The 20,107-nt window shown below is 40.3% G+C and overlaps 1 protein-coding gene across 2 annotated transcripts in view; it reads right to left on the reverse strand.

Annotated features, from left to right (window-relative positions):
• Positions 1-20,107, reverse strand: part of LOC122643963 (protein ZINC INDUCED FACILITATOR-LIKE 1-like) — a 127,646-nt gene that overhangs the window by 30,300 nt on the left and 77,239 nt on the right. For both annotated transcript variants that reach the window (XM_043837543.1, XM_043837544.1), the window contains exons 14-15: positions 2,307-2,351; positions 2,086-2,174 (exon numbers count right to left, since the gene is read on the reverse strand). In XM_043837543.1, the coding sequence (XP_043693478.1) occupies positions 2,086-2,174; positions 2,307-2,351 (134 nt within the window). The remainder of the gene's footprint in view (positions 1-2,085; positions 2,175-2,306; positions 2,352-20,107) is intronic.

The raw sequence follows: 20,107 nt of genomic DNA on the forward strand, positions 1-20,107 counted from the left end.
GTGTACATGGACATTCCACCTGGGTTCTCTTGTGACAAAAACCAAGGTAAGGTGTGTAAATTGAAGCGTGCATATTATGGGCTGAAACAGTCACCTCGAGCATGCTTTGGCCGGTTTCACAAGGCCATGATTTTTGTGGGCTATAAGCAGAGTAATGCTGATCACACTCTCTTTCTAAAGAGGGTTGGTGGAAAACTCACCTTTCTTATAGTCTACGTTGATGACATAGTGGTCACTGCCAATGATAGTGATGAGATCAATCCATTGAAGTCCTTTCTTGGGCAGGAGTTTGAGATTAAAGATCTAGGAAAGCTACGGTACTTTCTTGGGATTGAGGTTGCCAGATCTTCTAAAGGCAATTTTCTCTCCCAAACGAAGTATGTCTTAGATTTATTGGCTGAAACTGGCTTGTTAGGATGTCACCCTTCAGATACTCCTATGGATGCTACTGTTCGTGACAAGGAAAAAGAGGGTGAACCTGTTGATAAAGGTCAGTACCAAAGACTAGTATGATCTCACACACACGTCCTCTTGCTGTTGTTGTGAGTAATGTGAGTCAGTTTATGCATGATTCCTACTCTTCTCATATGGAGGCTGTTCTTCGTATCCTTCACTACCTGAAGTCAGCTCCTGGAAAGGGCATTCTCCTGTCTTCTCATGGTCACCTACGGATAGAGGCATACACTGATCCTGATTGGTTTTACAGATCACAAGTCTATCTCTGGGTATTGTTCTTTTGCAGGTGGCAATCTTGTCACTTGGCGTAGCAAGAAGCACAATGTGGTTGCTCGTTCTAGTGCCGAAGTAGAATTTCATGCTATGGCACAAAGCATTTGTGAGTTACTTTGGCTCAAAGGCTTGCTACAAGACCTTGATGTTCCTATTCGTCTTCCTATGATGTTGTACTGTGACAACAAGGCTGCAATCAGCATTGCACATAACCCAGTACAGCATGATCGCACTACGCATTGTTGAAGTGGATAGGCATTTCATCAAGGAGAAATTGGAAGAAGGGCTGATTTGTGTTCCCTTTGTGAAGACTACTGATCAACTTGCTGATATTTTTACCAAGGGATTATCTGGAAAGCTATTTCATCCTAATTTAGTCAAGTTGGGCATGATTGACATATTTACTCCAACTTGAGGGGGAGTGTTGAATAATGTACACCAGAATACCCCCACGGTATTCTGGTCTTTTTACTGCTTTAATTTTAGTGTTTGTGCTGCCTGGTTAAGTCGGTTATAGCTAGCGATATTTTTGTCTTTATGATGTAATCTTCCATATTATAAATATATGGCTAGGTTGATCAGTTTGATCATTCAAGCATTCTCCTTATTCCTGTTTTGTTAACATAAAGATCATCATCACATAGCATTTTTCCATCTCTTGTATAAAATGCATTACTAAAAGTTCCAAATATAGTGAATCTCAGAAGGGGTTTAAATTCTTCGCTGTGGACTTTAGTCTATCCCAGCAGTTTGTCTCTATATAACTTGGTCTACTCTATATGACTCCACCCCTCCACTTGCTCAAGTCACTCACAGCCTTGAGAGAGAGTACAGGGACAGGCCAGAAAGACAACGGGAGAAGTGGAGATTGCAGGTGAAGGGCTTAGGTAGGGGAAGGAAAGGGAAGTATAGTCCACCAGCCATAGGTATCAGAGACTCTTGTAATTTGGTACAAGGGTAATTTTGTCTTATTTTATCCCTTAGGGTAATTTGGGCTGTGAACATAATGTCACAAGCCATTAGTCCCAATTTTGACAATGACTAAAAAAACAAGGGAGCCACCAACACTGCTATGACTCTGTCTCCCAAAGGAACCAACAGGGTAAAGAAACAGATACTTTCTGATCTCGCCAGAGCTTTCTCTTCCTCTGCTTAATTGGCTTCTGTTCTCTGTTTACAGGTTGTGTCAACAAAGATGGATGGGTCAACATTTTTTTTTTTTTTTCATGTTTTGTATCGGCATGTATCGTTCTGAGAGGATCTAACACGATACGTATTAGATACATATCGACACATAACAGCTTGACAATGACAGAACCTAAAGAGAGCTATTATGATTTTCAAGAGGATACTTACAGAGTGCCTCCTCCAGCAGGACCAATTGCTTTGAAAACAGACATAGCCGTCATAGAGATGCCATTTGCAGCACCTCGTTGGTGTTGATCCTGTTGTTAAAATTATAAATTCAAATAAGCATAAAAATAAAATATGTTTTTTGTGCTCAAAGTTCCATTTAGCCAGAAAGAATAAGAAAAGAAAGAGAAAAGAGATAAAGCCAAACAAGATTGAAGCGTTACCACTGCATTATTCTGTAGAATGAATGTTCCTGTGATGATGGAAACCTGTTCAAATTTAGACAAATCATGTGTAAGGGAAAAATGAAAAGAAAAGAAATGGCATTTATTTTATGATACTGTAACATATGAATAACTAAACCAACCTTTTTGTTTTATATGGAGAAAATTAAATTGTATTGATCATGACTCATGATCAAAAAGCAACCTGTACACTATGGATGCAGTACATTTTCATATGGTCCATATCTGGACCCTCTACAAACCTTAAGCCACCGATAACCTTCCCCCTATAACCTCTTTACAAATTCAAGGAAACCAACAAAAAGTCCCCACCCATTTACAAAATCATCCCACCTTGCCAAAACAATATTAACCTTCCTAAAATCAGGCACCACAAAACACCAAAAGGAGATCACCTCATGGCTTTCTTGCTACTCTATTTGATGCGTGCAGTCTTTTCCCTCCAAATACACCACTACACCACAAATGGGATGAGCTTCCCTACGATACAAGACTTTCCTTCCAAAGGCCTATCCTCTCATTCAGCCATTCAACAAGGACAGGCAATAGGGGACCAGAGGAGGACCAGGCAACCCCAACCACTGAAAAAAAACCTCTCCCATACAACAGTTGCAAAACTAAATCTTAAGAGCAGGTGGTTGATGTTTTCCTCAACTTCATGATATAATCTAATTCATTTCTGATGCAATATCACTTGACTGGTTGGACCAGCATGATAGGATCTGGAGACCCAAACCCAAATAGAACCGGTCCAAGGGTTTTTGGTCCAACAAGGGTTGGAATTAGTTAGTAATTAGTTATTTATTTTATGTCTTTTAATTGTTTGGATCAGCTACGTAAGATTTTATTTCAGTTTCAGAAAGCTACTAGGATTTAATTTCCTTATTCATTTGAGTTTCCAAGTTAGAGTTAGTTTCCTTTCTTGTTGGGTTTCTTTAATTTAAATAGATGTAACTGTGCTATGAGAACTCAGATTTGATTAATGAGATGTTATTAGTGAAGCTCTATGTGAGTGTGTGAGTGTGTGAACGTGAGTTCCCTCTTCCCCCTCCTAATTTTCTATTGTTCTCTCTGTGAAGCCCACCATAGCAGATCACCCTCTGGGTCTGCATTATTTGCTATCAGAGACAAAGGATCCATCTCCTTCCTCATCACCCTCTTAGCTTCTTCGCTGCAACAGCGAACCACAAAAAAAAAACACTACCGCAAGCCCCTCCTTCCCTTCTGCCACCCAAACCCCCTTTCGCTTCTACAGAAACCCTAGCCCTCGTGTTCAGCCAGAAACCAGAAACCAAAACTATAACTATAACGGTCCTAAGGTAGCGAAATTCCTTGTCGGGTAAGTTCTGACCCGCACGAAAGGTGTAACGATCTGGGCACTGTCTTGGAGAGAGGCTCGGTGAAATAGACATGTCTGTGAAGATGCGGACTACCTGCACCTGGACAGAAAGACCCCATGAAGCTTTACTGTTCCCTGGGATTGGCTTTGGGCCTTTCCTGCGCAACTTAGGTGAAGGGCGAAGAAGGCAAAAGCACAAAAAAAAAACAAAAAATAAAAAATAGAGAGAAGTAAGAGGAGAAGAACAGAACCAGAAACAACAGAAGAAAAAAGAAGAATCGAAGCAAAAAAGAAATAGGGCACACATACCTGGTTCGGAGCCCTGCTGCCACAATTCAACTCCCCGCAGTCGAACAGCTCCCTCGCACCGACGTCGTCCATCGAAGTCATGCAGCACCGCAGCCATCCTACTTCCTCGCAGGCAGATCTGTGCATTTCCTTCTCTAGTTCAAATCCTTATAGGATACGGTAACCCAACTCCACGACTCCCTTTATTCTCTTTCTCTTTAAATTTTACTTTCAACTGCCTTCCCCTTCTAGTCTAATTCTGCTTTGCCCCTATTTTTACTTTATTCCAAGTTTGCTCCTTCTGTTTAATACACGATACACTCCACACTCTTGTTTCTTTTCCCTGTTCAAACTTTAAACTTCCATTAATTACTACTCTACCATCCCGTTATAAACTTCTACTTATTTACTGTTTTGCCATTACCCCTTTGAGTGTTTCTTCTTTAGCATAACCATGGTAACCAACAATGAACTTCACCAACAGTTCAATTCTTATAAGGCTGACACGAATGCAAAATTTGATACTCTTACTGCTGCTGTCAATTCCATTAAAACAATGATGGAATCTATGCAAGCTTTGATTGATCAACTGAAAGCATCAGATAAAGGAAAGAGTCCTATGCTAATTGGGGATTCTTCCAACTCCGTCACACAGGACCCGTTTCATGGTACACCACCACCACCGCTACCACCCACACCTTATGGAGTTGCTCGTAATGATGATTATGGAGCTGAAAGAGCAGCAAAGTTGGATGCCCTTGATTTATATGGGGATAATGATCCAGAACAGTACCTTGACTGGATTCACAGTTTGGAGACCTTTTTCAGATCGTACGGTTTGACTGAGGCCAGGAAGGTTTTATTTGCAAAGGCTAAACTTAAAGGCATAGGCGCACAGCTCGAGTTTGGCGGATAAAGCAACAACAACAAAACAAGACCTGTGGCATTGGTTTAGTTACTACTTGTGCTGAAATGCATGAAGTCATGAGAAAAAGATTGTTGCCTACTGACTACAAGCAGCGCATGCACCTAAGGTTTGCACAGTTGAAACAGGAGAACCTAACAATTGAGGAGTTTGTTGCTAGATTCTATTATTATGCCACTCGATCTGATTTTGAGTGGGATGAAGAAGTATTAGTGGAACAATTCCGCAATGGTTTGCACCCTTAGACTAATGCTGCACTCGCATCCAGTCGACTGTTTACAATGGAAGATGTTGTATAGGTTGCATATCAGGTAGAAGAAAATTGGAAACGACCATACAATTAAAGGAATTTTTCACACTTTTCCTAGGCGTAACAATTACAATAAGCAGCAGTCTTTCCTCAAAGAAAATTCATTTAGCGAACCACAGGCTACTGGTTCATCTATGGCATCTTCACGGCCTAAACGGCTCCACCTCAGCTTGATTCTGACAGGGCATCTTCATGCCTTACCCAGCCATATTCTCCGGCTCGGCTTGGTTTCGATAACCCTTCTATAATGCCAAAGACCGCCAATAAGTGTTTCGCATGCAAAGGATATGATCATGTCTCTACTCAGTGTCCCAACCGTTTGGTGGCTTATATTGATAAGGATCATTTTATCACTTATGTTCCAGAAGAGCACCTTGGTGTTGAGATAGTTAAATTACCGCCAGAACTAGGCCCAGGTGAAGTCAACACCAATAACAATGATGAGGAGTGATATCTGTTTGAGTTAAAATAATACCGCAAGCGTACGGGTCAATCGTAGCTACAGGTCGAACACGAGGAGATATACGCCACTCTATTTAACTAACTTAAAAGTAATGCAAAGTGAACCAAATTAAAGTGTTAAATTAAACTAATTAAATTAATGAAAATTAATGCATCCTAACTCATAAGCATCTAACAAAATTAAGAGATTAAATTGGCGTCCTAACACATGAGCATCTAACCTATCAGACTAACGCAAATTGAAAGGAATAAAAAAAAACAACCACACATAATAACCACATAAAAAGGAATAAGGGAATAAAAGTGCATCCACAAACCACAACCATATAAAAAAAATAAAAGAAATAGAGGGAGAAGAAGAAGAAGATAGAGAGAGATAGAGGAAAGGGAGAATGAGATTAAGGGTTTAGAGAATGAGATACCTTGATGTGTTTGAATACTTGAATAAACTCACCATGGCTTCCTCTTCTAAATCTCCATGTCTTGTCATCAACATAGGAACTTAGACTAGGAAGCTTTAAACTATAACTATTACAACCATTAAACTAGACTTATGAAATCAAAACTAAGAACTTAAGCCAAAAATAGGAAAAGAAGAGAAAATTTCACTAAGTGAATGAAATAAAAATTACACTAAAAAAACTGAATTAAAAACTAACTAAAAACTGAACTAAAAAACTACTAACTTCCTACAACCCAAAGGGCAAGGGGTATTTATAGGGGGAAGAGAAGAGAAGAGAGAAGAGGGAAGTGTAGGAGAAATATTCCTTAAGAAAAGAGAATATTCTCTTCTCCTTCCTCTTTTACAATGCCTTGAATCCTAAGAAAAAAGAAAAAAATAGAAAGAAGAAGAAGAGAAGATTGTTTACATAGACCTTCTATTTCTAGAAAAGTAAACTTCCAATTCTAACAAGTGCTTCCTTTTCTTTGTTGATATCTTCTCCAAGCAATAAAATCAAAACATCTTTGATTTTTCAACTTTTCATAGGTGAGAGAATATCTTTCAAAATAAATCTATCCCAAGTAGAATTTCAGAAGTGCCCTTGAGAAGTTGGAGGAGAGAGAGAGTAAGGGTGATGACTAGGATTCCTTCAAGAATAAATAAAATACCCATTCTGTCCTTCAGGAAACGTGGAGCATGGGGTGCTTATATAGGCCTCACCATTGTGTTCCTTGCGAAGAATCACCCAAAATAGACCCAAATTTCATCCAATTTGGAGTTCGGGAGCCCAAGATATCTCAAGTTGAAGTTGGACTGTCCAGAGCCCTCCAAATGGAATCTTTCGGGTACAAGAAATATAACTTCTGGTTATTGCGTTAAGACCCCTAGCATCTGAACTTTTGCTTCATTTTGTCCCTGTCCGACTGTCAATAATTATAAATAAACCCTTACAGACCATTTTCGCACTTCGTTATGGAAACGGCCGTAACTTCTTCGTTTCAACTCGGAATCAAGTGCCTTTTGAACAATTGCGAAGCTGACTCGATGGGCTACGCATCCAAGCCATTAACACCTCTAAACAGCTTAAAAACATTTTCTTAGCATCATCTCCTCCATTTTCACAAGAATTCACCTAAAACCTGAAAAGCACAAGAAAGCACCGAGTAACTCTGTCCAATGTGGTAAAATATATGTTTTATGCCCTAAGATTTCACACATAAATGTGCTCATCAATATCCTTGTTATGTTCTTTGCCTTGTTTTGACTACTCACAAAGTAATTGGGGATGAAGATTGGTGCCGCAACAGTATCTTTCAGACCCATGTGAAGTGCAACGACCAATTTTGTAGTCTGGTGATTAATTGGAGGTAGTTCTACTAATGTCGAATCTGAAAAAGTTTTTCGTAAACTAGGATTGCAGACAGAGCTTGTGAGACCCACCTCCAAATTAAAACCTTTCGAACTGGTATGATTTCAAGCTCTGGTTCAGTAACCATGCTTGCCTCTATGTTGTGGACTGCATTGGTTGTCAATTCGGAACAATCCATTGACTCGCCTATGGAGGATTACGGAGAGACTACTCAGTTAGCTATTATTGAGTCTGAGGATCCTCGCAGTAGTCAGCACATAAGCTTTATATGTCAAACATGTTGGATTGAACACATGCAGAACCTCACAATCTCATAGGCCGGGTTTTAGGTAAGAACTTGTTATTTCATATAGGACTGATGTTTTAATAATGTTATGGGGGGCTGAAATATAATTCTCCTCTTGTGGGACCCACATCCCCAGTGTGGAATCAGGCTTTCCATGTGTCATCTCCATAGGATTCTCGTTTATGTCACGGGACATCGGATGCAGATTCATCACCAAATAGGGCTTGTTTCATTGGGAATAAGTCTAGGGTTGAGTTACATACATGTTGGGCCTTTGATCCCATGGGTTTCTAATGTAATAGGATACTTTTATGGGCCTAAAATATGGGTATATAGGTTGCATACGGGATTAGCCCAATACTTAGTTTATTTTTATGTTTTTCAATTGAACCGGTTCAAATTGGTTGCATCCAATTCGTTCAATTTAAGTGATCATGTGACTTGGTTAAGTGGTCATGTGACAACTTAAGTGGTCATGTGATGTAAGTTGGGCTGGATTAGGACTCTATAAGTCCAGCCATGTTTTGAGTCTATTTCTTTTAGTATTTTAGTTTCCTAGTTGGTTTAAGTTACCTAATAGCTTAGGGATAAGGTTAGGCCATTCCTTTTTAGTGTCTAAGTTTATTTTTGAGTCTTCTATATAAGTTTGTAAGGGAGGCCAGCATTACATACGAATTTTGATTAATAAAAACTCAGCTTTATGCTTGCTGCCTTTGTTGCTGCCTTTGCTCCATCGTGACTGTGCCTTGTGAGTAATATCAAGGTGAAGGGATTGGTGGATCTCCAATCGACTCCTTGCATCGTGAAGATCGGGAGGGCTACTACTTATCTCCTTGCATCTTGTAGATCGGGAGACCCCATTGTTCTTCTTCAAAGCTGCTGCCATTGAAGATCTCTTCAAATCCAGTAAGTATGAACCAGAACTCTGTTTAAACCTTCTTCTTCTCACTCCTACCCTAACTAGGATTCCTCCATAACTTCAAATCTGTCCATTAGTTTCAAACCAAACTTTCAGCATACATCCCTTACATCATAATGATTGACACTCGATCCAAGTTTCATCAAACCCCCACCACCCTAAACCCTAGAATCCCCTACTCCTACCTCCATTAGGAATTGTCTCCAATAACCTTATCTTGCTGTCCAACTCATCTAACCTACTTCCCTTCACTCAAATATCATAAAACCTATACCATTAGACTTCCCTGCACCGGCCTATCATTACTATATAAGACAACCCTAACCTAAACCTAACTTAACCCTAATTTTGACCTAAAATTCAGTTCTGCCCAAAATTGTAGAATTTCAAAACTCATCCAAACCCTATTATTTTTATACCATAATAGCCCTCAATACCTGCCCATTAATACCCTATAAACCCCTTTCCCAATATCCAACCCTAATCCTAGTTTTACCCTAAACAGCCCCAAATCTGCCTAATTAGCAAATAGTTTCAGAACTCTGATCTTACCTGGCTCCTATTAGGCCTTGCCTATATAGGACTACATTAAATTGGTATCAGAGCTATGGCTGAGCATGGCACCCCTGCTGTGGACCCCACACAACCACCCCCACCCCCACCCGATTCCCTTGCTGCAATTATGACTATGCTGCAGAAGATTTCAACAAACCAGCAAGCCCTTGGTGATCGAATGACAAGAATGGAACAAAGGCCAATTGTGCCTCTTGTAAGCAACATTCCCCTAGAAAAGGACAGATATCAAATCAATTCGGTAGTACAAAGAGCCCCAAGGAGAGATCAATACAGAGAAGACAGAGAAAGGTACAAAGATCATAGTGAAGATAGGAACAGAGAATTCAGAGACTACAGGAGACGCCATAGACCTCCATAGGCGTATGAGTTGAGAGACTTTGATGGCAGACCAGATCCACAGGTATTTTGTGATTGGTTACCTGCTTTAGATGATTATTTCAATTGGTATAATTTGCTTGAGCATAGGAAAATGAGACTAGCACATACCAAGCTAGTGGGACCAGCACATAATTGGTGGAGAACCCAGATGGATTATCCTGACTACAGTGGTAGAGAACCTGTTACATGGCAGAGATGAAAGAAGATCTGAGTAAGAAATATTTCCCATGAACGTTTAGAGCTCTACAACAAGGTAACTTATATTCCCATCGACAACATCACCACCAAAAGGCCTTCAAATCTGAAGACAACTTGAAGCCTCCATCAATGAGGTTCTGTTTGCAAGTTGAAGAGTGTGGGAAATCTAACTTCACCAGTATTAAAACAGCGGCTGAATACAAATTTCCATTACCAAAGGAAGTTGAGAGAGCACAAGTTAAAGATAAAGCTGGAGTGGCAGTGAATTGTGATGAAAAGAAAGAGACAGCCCCTATAGCTTCAAGGATGGAAAGTCGACATGTGGAAGACCTTACTGAAGTGGTCAATGTCAAAGAAACCAACGTAGAAAAAGATGAAACAGCAGAAGATGAAGAGGTGGTTGAGAGCACTCCACAAGAAATTATTGGCATTCAAGATGCTGTTTTTGAAGAGGTGGAGCTTGTGTCTCAAGTATTAGATGCGAAGGTTGCTAACACTGAAAACTCTATGGACAGGACATTCACAGTTGCTGCTGATTCACATAGAGTTTGTTATGCCACCATGGTTCTTCGAAGAGAAAGCTCCACGCCTTGGAGATTTTATCCCCAATGTTCCTGCTTCACCGGAATTCTGTTTGGGGATGGTCAAAACTACTGATCACATGTTGATTCCCCCTCATCACTACAAAATTCGAGGACGAATTTTTTCAAGTTGGGGAGAGTTGATGCAGATTCATCACCAAATAGGGCTTGTTTCATTGGGAATAAGTCTAGGGTTAAGTTACATACATGTTGGGCCTTTGATCCCATGGGTTTCTAATGTAATAGGATACTTTTATGGGCCTAAAATATAGGTATATAGGTTGCATACGGGATTAGCCCAATACTTAGTTTATTTTTATGTTTTTTAATTGAACCGGTTCAAATTGATTGCATCCAATTGGTTCAATTTAAGTGATCATATGACTTGGTTAAGTGGTCATGTGACAACTTAAGTGGTCATGTGATGTAAGTTGGGCTGGATTAGGACTCTATAAGTCCAGCCATGTTTTGAGTCTATTTCTTTTAGTATTTTAGTTTCCTAGTTGGTTTAAGTTACCTAATAGCTTAGGGATAAGGTTAGGCCATTCCTTTTTAGTGTTTAAGTATATTTTTGAGTCTTCTATATAAGTTTGTAAGGGAGGCCAGCATTACATACGAATTTTGATTAATAAAAACTCAGCTTTATGCTTGCTGCCTTTGTTGCTGCCTTTGCTCCATCGTGACTGTGCCTTGTGAGTAATATCAAGGTGAAGGGATTGGTGGATCTCCAATCGACTCCTTGCATCGTGAAGATCGGGAGGGCAGCTACTTATCTCCTTGCATCTTGTAGATCGAGAGACCCCATTGTTCATCTTCAAAGCTGCTGCCATTGAAGATCTCTTCAAATCCAGTAAGTTTGAACCAGAACTCTGTTTAAACCTTCTTCTTCTCACTCCTACCCTAACTAGGATTCCTCCATAACTTCAAATCTGTCCATTAGTTTCAAACCAAACTTTCAGCATACATCCCTTACATCATTATTGACACTCGATCCAAGTTTCATCAAACCCCCACCACCCTAAACCCTAGAATCCCCTACGCCTACCTCCATTAGGAATTGTCTCCAATAACCTTATCTTGCTGTCCAACTCATCTAACCTACTTCCCTTCACTCAAATATCATAAAACCTATACCATTAGACTTCCCTGCACCGGCCTATCATTACTATATAAGACAACCCTAACCTAAACCTAACTTAACCCTAATTTTGACCTAAAATTCAATTCTGCCCAAAATTGCAGAATTTCAAAACTCATCCAAACCCTATTATTTTTATACCATAATAGCCCTCTATACCTGCCCATTAATACCCTATAAATCCCTTTCCCAATATCCAACCCTAATCCTAGTTTTACCCTAAACAGCCCCAAATCTGCCTAATTAGCAAACAGTTTGAGAACTCTGATCTTACCTGGCTCCTATTAGGCCTTGCCTATATAGGACTACATTAACATCATTCCCGTGATTTAACCATAAGATTTTAGGTAGTTAAATGCCTTTGAATTAGTTTAAGGAAACACATTCCCAAAACTGATTTTACTAAACCCAAACCAAACAGCCTTTAGTATAGCCTTCCAATATAAGCCATACTTAGCTTAGGATTCGTTTCTAACCCAAAGCTGAAATCGTTTTCTGCTCTAAGGAGAAAAGAAAGAGAAAGAGAAGAAAAGAGAAGCAGACCTAGGGCTTCAAGATCTTGGCAATTGGAGTTGGGGGAAACTTAGAAGAGGTACATTCCAGTGGTGTGCCACCATCTTCTCCATCTCAAACTTAGGTAGGTGATTCAATCAATTCTGTTTTCCCCTATTTCTTCTCTTCTCCTTTAATTTTTCTGAGTTTGTAACCCAAGCCATCCCAAATCTAGAAAATTAGGGCTTTTGATGTCAAGGTCCCAAACCCAACATGCAAATGGGTTGAATTGACCCATTTAGTGTACTCTCCTTCCCCCCTTAACCAATTTTGGTAATTTTAGACTGTGCATGTCAAGATCCATGAATTGGAGTCTCAAATCCAGGCTCTGCAACACCCACCAGATTCATGCTTGCGACCCTTACGGCCGACCGGATTCAGGGCTGGTCTGAATCTGGTTCATCCTTGGTGTCTCAGCTTGGAACCTACTTGGTTTAGGCTTTGTCCTAGGCTTACCTAGTGCCTAATACATGTTAGCTACTGCTCGTTTAGGACTGTAAGTTTCCTTTTGGTGAGGTCAATTGGGAGTTGGATCACCTACTTGGTTGCGTTCATATCCAACTCAAGGTAAGGGATTTTGACTTATTTTGAGAGTGTTTTCTTTCTTTAATTTTCTGTTTATGCTGGCTTCCATTGACATACATCATTATAGAGGTATTAATCAGGTAGTTTTATAGCTTTTCTTTTGCATTAGATGAATGCATGTTGTAGGTTATCATTTCATATTGCATTTGCATACTTTTACTGTGATCTATATTGATGTGTTTGACAAATGATGCTAGAACTGCTTACTATACTATCTACTGCTTCATATGTCATCTATATTAGAAATGCATATGGTTAGGCTATCATAAACTCAGTGCTACGACCCTTGCCAACAGGGGTGAGGTGTTGGATAACCCGTGGTAGGTCTAAAGGGTAATTCCAGAATGCCATTCACTGTCCCAAGGTCTGAAGAGTACTACTAGAATGGGAACAAACAGTAGAGTTAACATTGAGGGTCCGCTGGGGTCTGATGTGTAAATTCTAGAACTAGCGGGTTTTCACCGTAGTAGAGTAGTATTCTCGGGTGACCGATGTATGCTTTGTGTTTCCGGGGCTGAGAATATCATAACTACTACAGTAGCACTTAAACCTCATGAGACCTAGATCTGTTGCTAGTTGCATGCTTAGCTTTAAGACATGCATCATGGACTATTTGCATCTGCATGGGTGGAGCTCGCCCCTGTGGTTATCCCTTTTTTTTCAGATGGTATGTTGGTTCTGAGAAATCAGAAGTTGGATCTGATGTTGCTTCAAACTTCCACACCAATGAAGGTCGTGTGGTGCAGGAGATTGAAGTGCACAATGTGCGTATATGATGCGTGCGCGTTCCTGTGATCTGGCATGACGGAGCACCCTATGTTCTTTTGTGTTTATATATTGTTTTTGTATAGTGAAACTTATAGCTAGTTTTACTTTTGACTTATGTTACTTTTGTAAGAACTGTTTAATTGTAATACACAGGTTTCAATCTATATAAATATCAAGTTTATCACTCAAATCTTCTTATTTATTGTTGTTATCATTATTATTTATTCTTTTCTGCTGCGTTTTGATAACTGTGTTATGATAAACTGCGAATGGGAGTACTATACTTGTGATCCTTGAGGTTGGTTGGGTGTCAGTTGGCATCTAGTCACACCATGCCCTTATCCGGGCCGGGGTGTGACAATTGAGTGGTATCAGAGCGACTGTGCTTTACTCCTATTTACAGTCTAATTCATAATGCAATAGCATCGTAAGACTCATTGACCTGAAGATGAGTCTACTCTAGGATGAAATAAAAGCTTCAACTTAAAACTATAAGTAACAAAAATTCTGGAGTGTAAAATGTAATATGATGTGAAACAAGGAAAATATAAACTATTACGCATATATTCCGAAAGTTAGATACAAAATTTCAGCAACATGTACTGATTGGGTTACATCCGTTAGATAACACGGGAAAGAGTACATAGCCTTTACAGAAAAGGGGGGAAACAGAATGGCTAAAAGTAGAAACAGCCAAAGAAAAAGGAAGCCAACAGATCATCGTTACTATGGTGGTGGTGGTGGTGGTGCCTGTCCTGAGAAGTAAGATCTCCATTGGCCCAACTCCATCTCTACGGCGCCCACTCGGGCGCAAATTTGGGTAAGATCGTGCCTCATACTCGTAAATCCTCGCGCCAAAGTCCTCTCCAAAGAGTCGAGGCAACTAAACAACTGTCCCCAAGTGGTGTCATCACCTGGAATGTGCGGGGTAGCCGAAGAAGAAGAAGTACCGGGGTGTCAGAATGAAACTGTGGGCTGAGAGCCTATAGGGAAATCACCAGGCATCTCCATATGCACATCCTCTACTCTCTCCTCAACGGGACCTCCCCCTGTAGCCCCCTCTGCCCCCATGGACTGTGCTAACTCAATGCAATCTGGGTGATCAAGCTCTGGAGAAAATGGTGGAAGCTAAATATGCCTCTTGAGAAGAGTGATCTGATTAATATTCACCACCCTTTTTGTCGAAGGCTCCTCGTCTATGAGTCGGACACCACACCGACTAAAGATCATGGTGAGCAACCTTCCAAAGAGTAAGTTTCAATGCCCGAGATTGTCGTGAAGATGTGCCATGGTGCGCATGATTGCATAGGGCAAGCATATCTAATAACCCGTGTATAGGCAATAAGTGGTGAGAATCTGCATGGATGAGAACTCGATGGGATGGCCTACCTTCAAGGCGATGTTGTGACCACATATCCTCGAAAGCACACGAGCGGAGGGTATGAATTCCAACTCTAACAACACCCTCTCATAAGATGCTCCATTGGTGAGCACAGAAAATAACCATTTTCTCTCTATAACTGAGAGGAACTCGGATGTCTCCGTCCTTAGAGAACAGTATCTCCTCTCAACCTCGTTGGATATCTCCAACAATGTAGCCAGTTGAGCAGTATTGAAGGAAATTTCCCGGCCCTTCACATAACTATTCACGATAAAGTCCTACCCCTCATGTTGGTAGGCAAGGTTGCTGTAGAAAAGCCGAACCAACCGGGGGTAACACGAGCTGTCCGGCTGAACCATAGGGAGCTAATCCAAGCCTTCGAACCTCTCTTGGAGTTTGTATGCAGTCAAGTCTGCCAGAACCACCCCGCGTTCTTCTTCTACTGTCCTACCCATGAACCACTGCCCATATCTTTCTTCCTCAATGGCATTTCGAAAGAACATAGGTTCGAACTCGGCTACAAGTGAGGGGGTACCTCTTCCCCTACCACCACGCCTCCCTCCTCCACGTCCTCTAGCTACAGCCATGGTAATAAGAGGGCTGCAAAAGATTTAGAAAACAAGAAATTAGGACAGCAACTTTAAATATATATATATATATATATATATATATATATAAGTGTATTGGGTCACTTAAGAAATACAAGTTTAGGAAAATATAAGTAATTGCATATAAAAGAACAGTTAGGTAACATATAGGAAGCCTTAGGAAGGTTTAGAGAACATGAATTTCCAAATTAAACAAGAATAGTCAAGGGGATTCATTTATGCATTCTTACAAACACATTGTAAGCACATTTTTTGTGTATCAATAGGAGGAGAAATAAAATATAAGAGAAAATCAAGAGAATGAAAGAAATGAGAAAGGAAGATAGGAGAATACCGACTACATGCATTAGAAGTGTATTGGATTTTAAAAGAAACAAGTAATAAGGTAAAAAGGTCCATTTGGGCATATTCACAAATATGTGGTATGCACACTTTTATGCTTTGTGTAATAAAGAGCATAAGAGAGGGTAGGAATTTTGAAAAAGAGAAACAAAGAGAGGAGGGTAGTGATGCATGCTTGAAATGGGTAAACAAAAATAAAGAATAGAACCAATGTTTAAGAAATACTAAAGAGATTATTACATTACATTAGAACTTAAGAAAAGACAAGAAAACTAGGTCATGATCATGAGATGGGATGAGATTTGAGAGAATTAGAGTTTAAATCACTTACATGAAGAATTTAGGGAAGAGTAGATGTCAAATGCATACAGAGAAACACTAGGGAGTCTTAGCAAGCCTAGTGGAGTCTAAGGATCCAATTAGACAAGAAAATTTCTAAGAAAGACCAAACAAACATTTTTACAAACACTTGTTATGCATAGTTTACTACACATTTAGGGTAAGAAGTGAAAGATATGAGAAAATCAATAAAAAACGAAAGGAATGGAAAAGAAAATTGAAAGAATGGTATTACATGTAATAGGAGTATGTTAGATTCCAAAATAAACAAGAAATGAACTAGAAAAGTCCATATGAGCATTTCTACAAACACGTGGTATGCACAGTTTTGTACTTTGTACAATGAAGAGCTTGAAAGTAGTGGTCAAGTGCCTAGTGCACTTGGTAGCCAGTAGTGCGTAAAGACCCATTGCTACCAGGAGGTCTTGAGTTCAAGCCTCCTGGTTCACATCCTACATCCCCCCTATCTATCAAAAAAAAAAAAAAAAAGAGCTTGAAAGTAGTTGAGAATGATAAGAATGAGAAAGAAAGAGAGGAGGATAGCATGACAGGCAAAAGGTGGATAACTAAAAGAAAAAGGGGAGAAAACCTCCGAAAGAGTAGGTAACCATAAGCAAACATCCATTCTTTTTAAAAGAAAAGAATAAGTTAGGACAATGATAGGAGTTTAATCTTTGGAGATTAGGGATTAGAACACTTACTTGAAGATTTGATGAGTGAATCTTGTGATTGAATGCCCCAAAATGTGTTAGAAGACCCCTAGGAGAGTTTTTGGGAGAGTTGGAGGGCTTAGAGAGGGAACGACCAAAAGCTGGAAAAATTAGAATGAAGACTCGATTTTATTTAAAGACCATACTGTATCGCCAACCGGTCGACTGGTTGACCCGGTGGCTGAATCCAATGCCTTGAATCCGATGGTCTAAAAATTTTAAGGATGCTACTGTGAAGCCCTACGGTGGACCGATGGGCCAAGGGTCTGAATCTGGTGGGCTAAACAGTAAATAAAAAATTTAAATTAAATTAAATTAAAATACTATGTTATACAATATATATAAAATCTATATTGGTAAAATAAAATAAAATAAATATAAGTTAGGGAACGACATAAATGCATGATTAAATGAAAAGTTGTACACTTGTATGTCGATTTGATGAGTTGATGGATGATCCCTGTAATCATATTGCTTATATATATACTAGGGAAATAGAGATTTTATTATAATGTAATGTTTTATATAGGATTTGGAAATGTTAGCGTGATACATCGTCGTGACTCAAATGAGTTATATGCTGAGGCCAGTCGGAGAATATGATTATAACGATGAAAGCATTGATGAATTGAATTGTAACCTTGAATTGATCATCAATGACAGTATCTCCAATCCTTGCTATGAAACAACCAAACGTTAATGACTAGAGACATCAATGTCATCGAATGAAGGGTGGAATACCTTCAATTTCATACTACCCGCATCGAAAGCATACTTAATCGACGAGCGGACCAAGTCCAATGCTTTAGATAGGGCATTCTAATGTATGTTTTTGCTTAACCCAAGTACAAGTTATTGCATCCATACTTTAATGTTATTGATGCATATAAAACTATTGTTTTAAATGCTAATAGTTTGATTCTTTCCCCAGTTGATCAATTATGGTAGGACAGCATCCGAACACTTATCAACGGATGAACACCCGAGGACGTACTAATGCGGCCTCCACTTCCAATCCCACAAATGTTGATCAGCCAAGGGAGGATACGCATGAAAATCCTCCAAGCCTCACAGCCTAAGATGTTACCACCATTGTGGATAACATGATGAACCGTCAGCAACAGCAGATGCAGCAGTTTATGACCACCATGGCCAACCAACTTCAAATTGCCATGAGGTCTATGTAGGACCTTCAAGCAGCCCCTACTGCTCCTGCTGCTCTTGCTGCCCCTATTCCACCAATGGCCCCTGCAGCCCCTGATGCACCCGCCAATGATGCAAATGGCCATTTGATGGAAAGGTTCTTAAAGATCCAGCCACTTACCTTTGCTGGAATTTCTAAAGACTCCTTACTACCAGTCAAATGGGTCAACGAAATAGAGAATGCTTTTGAGTTCTTGGGCTGCACTGAAGAGCAGAAGATTACATGTGCTAGATACAAGCTCCAACAGGAAGCAGAAGCATGGTGGCAGATCACCAAGCCTATTCTGGCTGCTGCCCATCCCATTTTGACTTGGGAGATCTTCAAGGAAGCTTTCTTTGGCAACTATTTTCTAAGCAGTGTAAGAAAGAAGAAGGAAATCGAGCTTATGGAGCTGACTCAAGGACCCAAGTCTGTGTTAGAATACCAACAGAAGTTTGAGGAGCTCTTTTTCTTCGCCCCTCCTTACCTGAACACTGATGAAGCCAAGGCACAGAAGTTTGAAGATGGTCTGAGGCCATCCATTGCTACAGTAATGATAACACATAAGGCTCAAGACTATTCTGAAGTGGTATAGCTAGCCAAGAGAATTGAAGATAAGCAGAGAGATACTTTTCTGGCAAACCAAGGGTCTGGCAAGAGGTCTGTACCTTTTGCAGCTAGGGGGTATAGCAAGTTCCGTAAGCCAATCTACTATAGTTCAGCCTCTTCTCAGCCTCAAAAGGTGGGTACAGAACCATCAACCCCCAAGCCTGTGTATACAAACCCTAACACCAAGGATGTAGAAGCATCAGTACCTGTGGCCAGTAAAGAAATCAAGTGCTACAATTGTGGCCAGGCGGACTACTACTCAAGGACCTACTACAATCGGAGACCCCCACTTCCTTATCGACAACAGGGGAACCAGCCTCAAGGTAGAATTTTCTCCATCTCCGCTGGGGAAGGTGAGGCAAGCCAGACAGTTGTCACAGGAATCATCTGCCTATGCATCTTCCATGTACTCATTATTTGGTAACATGCATATGCATTCATTAAGTCTTTGGTGTTTAGGTACCATTCTTCTCTATGCATCGCCCGCGTATTCACTGTTTGGCACCGGAGCCACGCATTCCTTTATATCTCCATCTTTCTCAAAGAGAATAGGGATTTTGCCAAAGAGTTTGGCGAGTGGCTTGGCAGTTAGCACAACCATAGGGTCAGTGATAGAACTAAGCACAGTATTTGAGCCATGCCCACTAAGGATTGCTATCCTAGAAATGATAGGACATTTAAGTCAACTCGATATGACTAACTTTGACATCATATTAGGTATGGATTGATTGGCGGCATACAAAGCAAATGTGCTTTGTGCAGAGAGGAAGATTGTGTTCAAGCCTAGAGGTGAAAAGGGATTTGTTTTTGTGGGTGACAAGAAGAGGAAGCCAACGAAGACAATTATATTGGCACTTCAGATGAAGAAGTTGCTTAACAAAGGTTGCCAGGGATACCTTATCTCAGTGATGGATACAGAGACCAAGGTTAGGCCTATGTCGGAAATTCCTATTGGGTGACAAGAAGAAGAAGCCAACGAAGACAATTATATCGGCACTTCAGATGAAGAAGTTGCTAAACAAAGGTTGCCAAGGATACCTTATCTCAGTGATGGATACAGAGACCAAGGTTAGGCCTATGTCAGAAATTCCTATTGTAAGGGAGTTTCCTGATGTTTTCCCTGACGACTTGACAACCCCCACCAAGGTAAACTAAGTTCGTAATTGATTTGCTTCCTGAAGCGGCACCAGTGTCCAAAGCGCCTTATAGAATGGCGCCAAGGGAATTGAAGGAATTACAAGCTCAACTGCAAGATTTGCTAAATAAGGGGTTTATAAGGCCAAGTGTTTCCCCTTGGGGTGCACCGGTATTATTTGTTAAGAAGAAGGATAGAAGCATGCGAATGTGCATAGAATATCGGGAGCTAAACAAGTTGACAATTAAAAATAGGTATCCATTACCAAGAATTGATGACCTCTTTGACCAACTACAAGGCGCAAGGGTGTTCTCGAAGATCGATCTCAGGTCTAGATACCATCAACTTCGAGTTAGG

Source organism: Telopea speciosissima, chromosome 10, assembly GCF_018873765.1.
Source record: "Telopea speciosissima isolate NSW1024214 ecotype Mountain lineage chromosome 10, Tspe_v1, whole genome shotgun sequence".
Taxonomy (NCBI): Eukaryota; Viridiplantae; Streptophyta; class Magnoliopsida; order Proteales; family Proteaceae; genus Telopea; species Telopea speciosissima.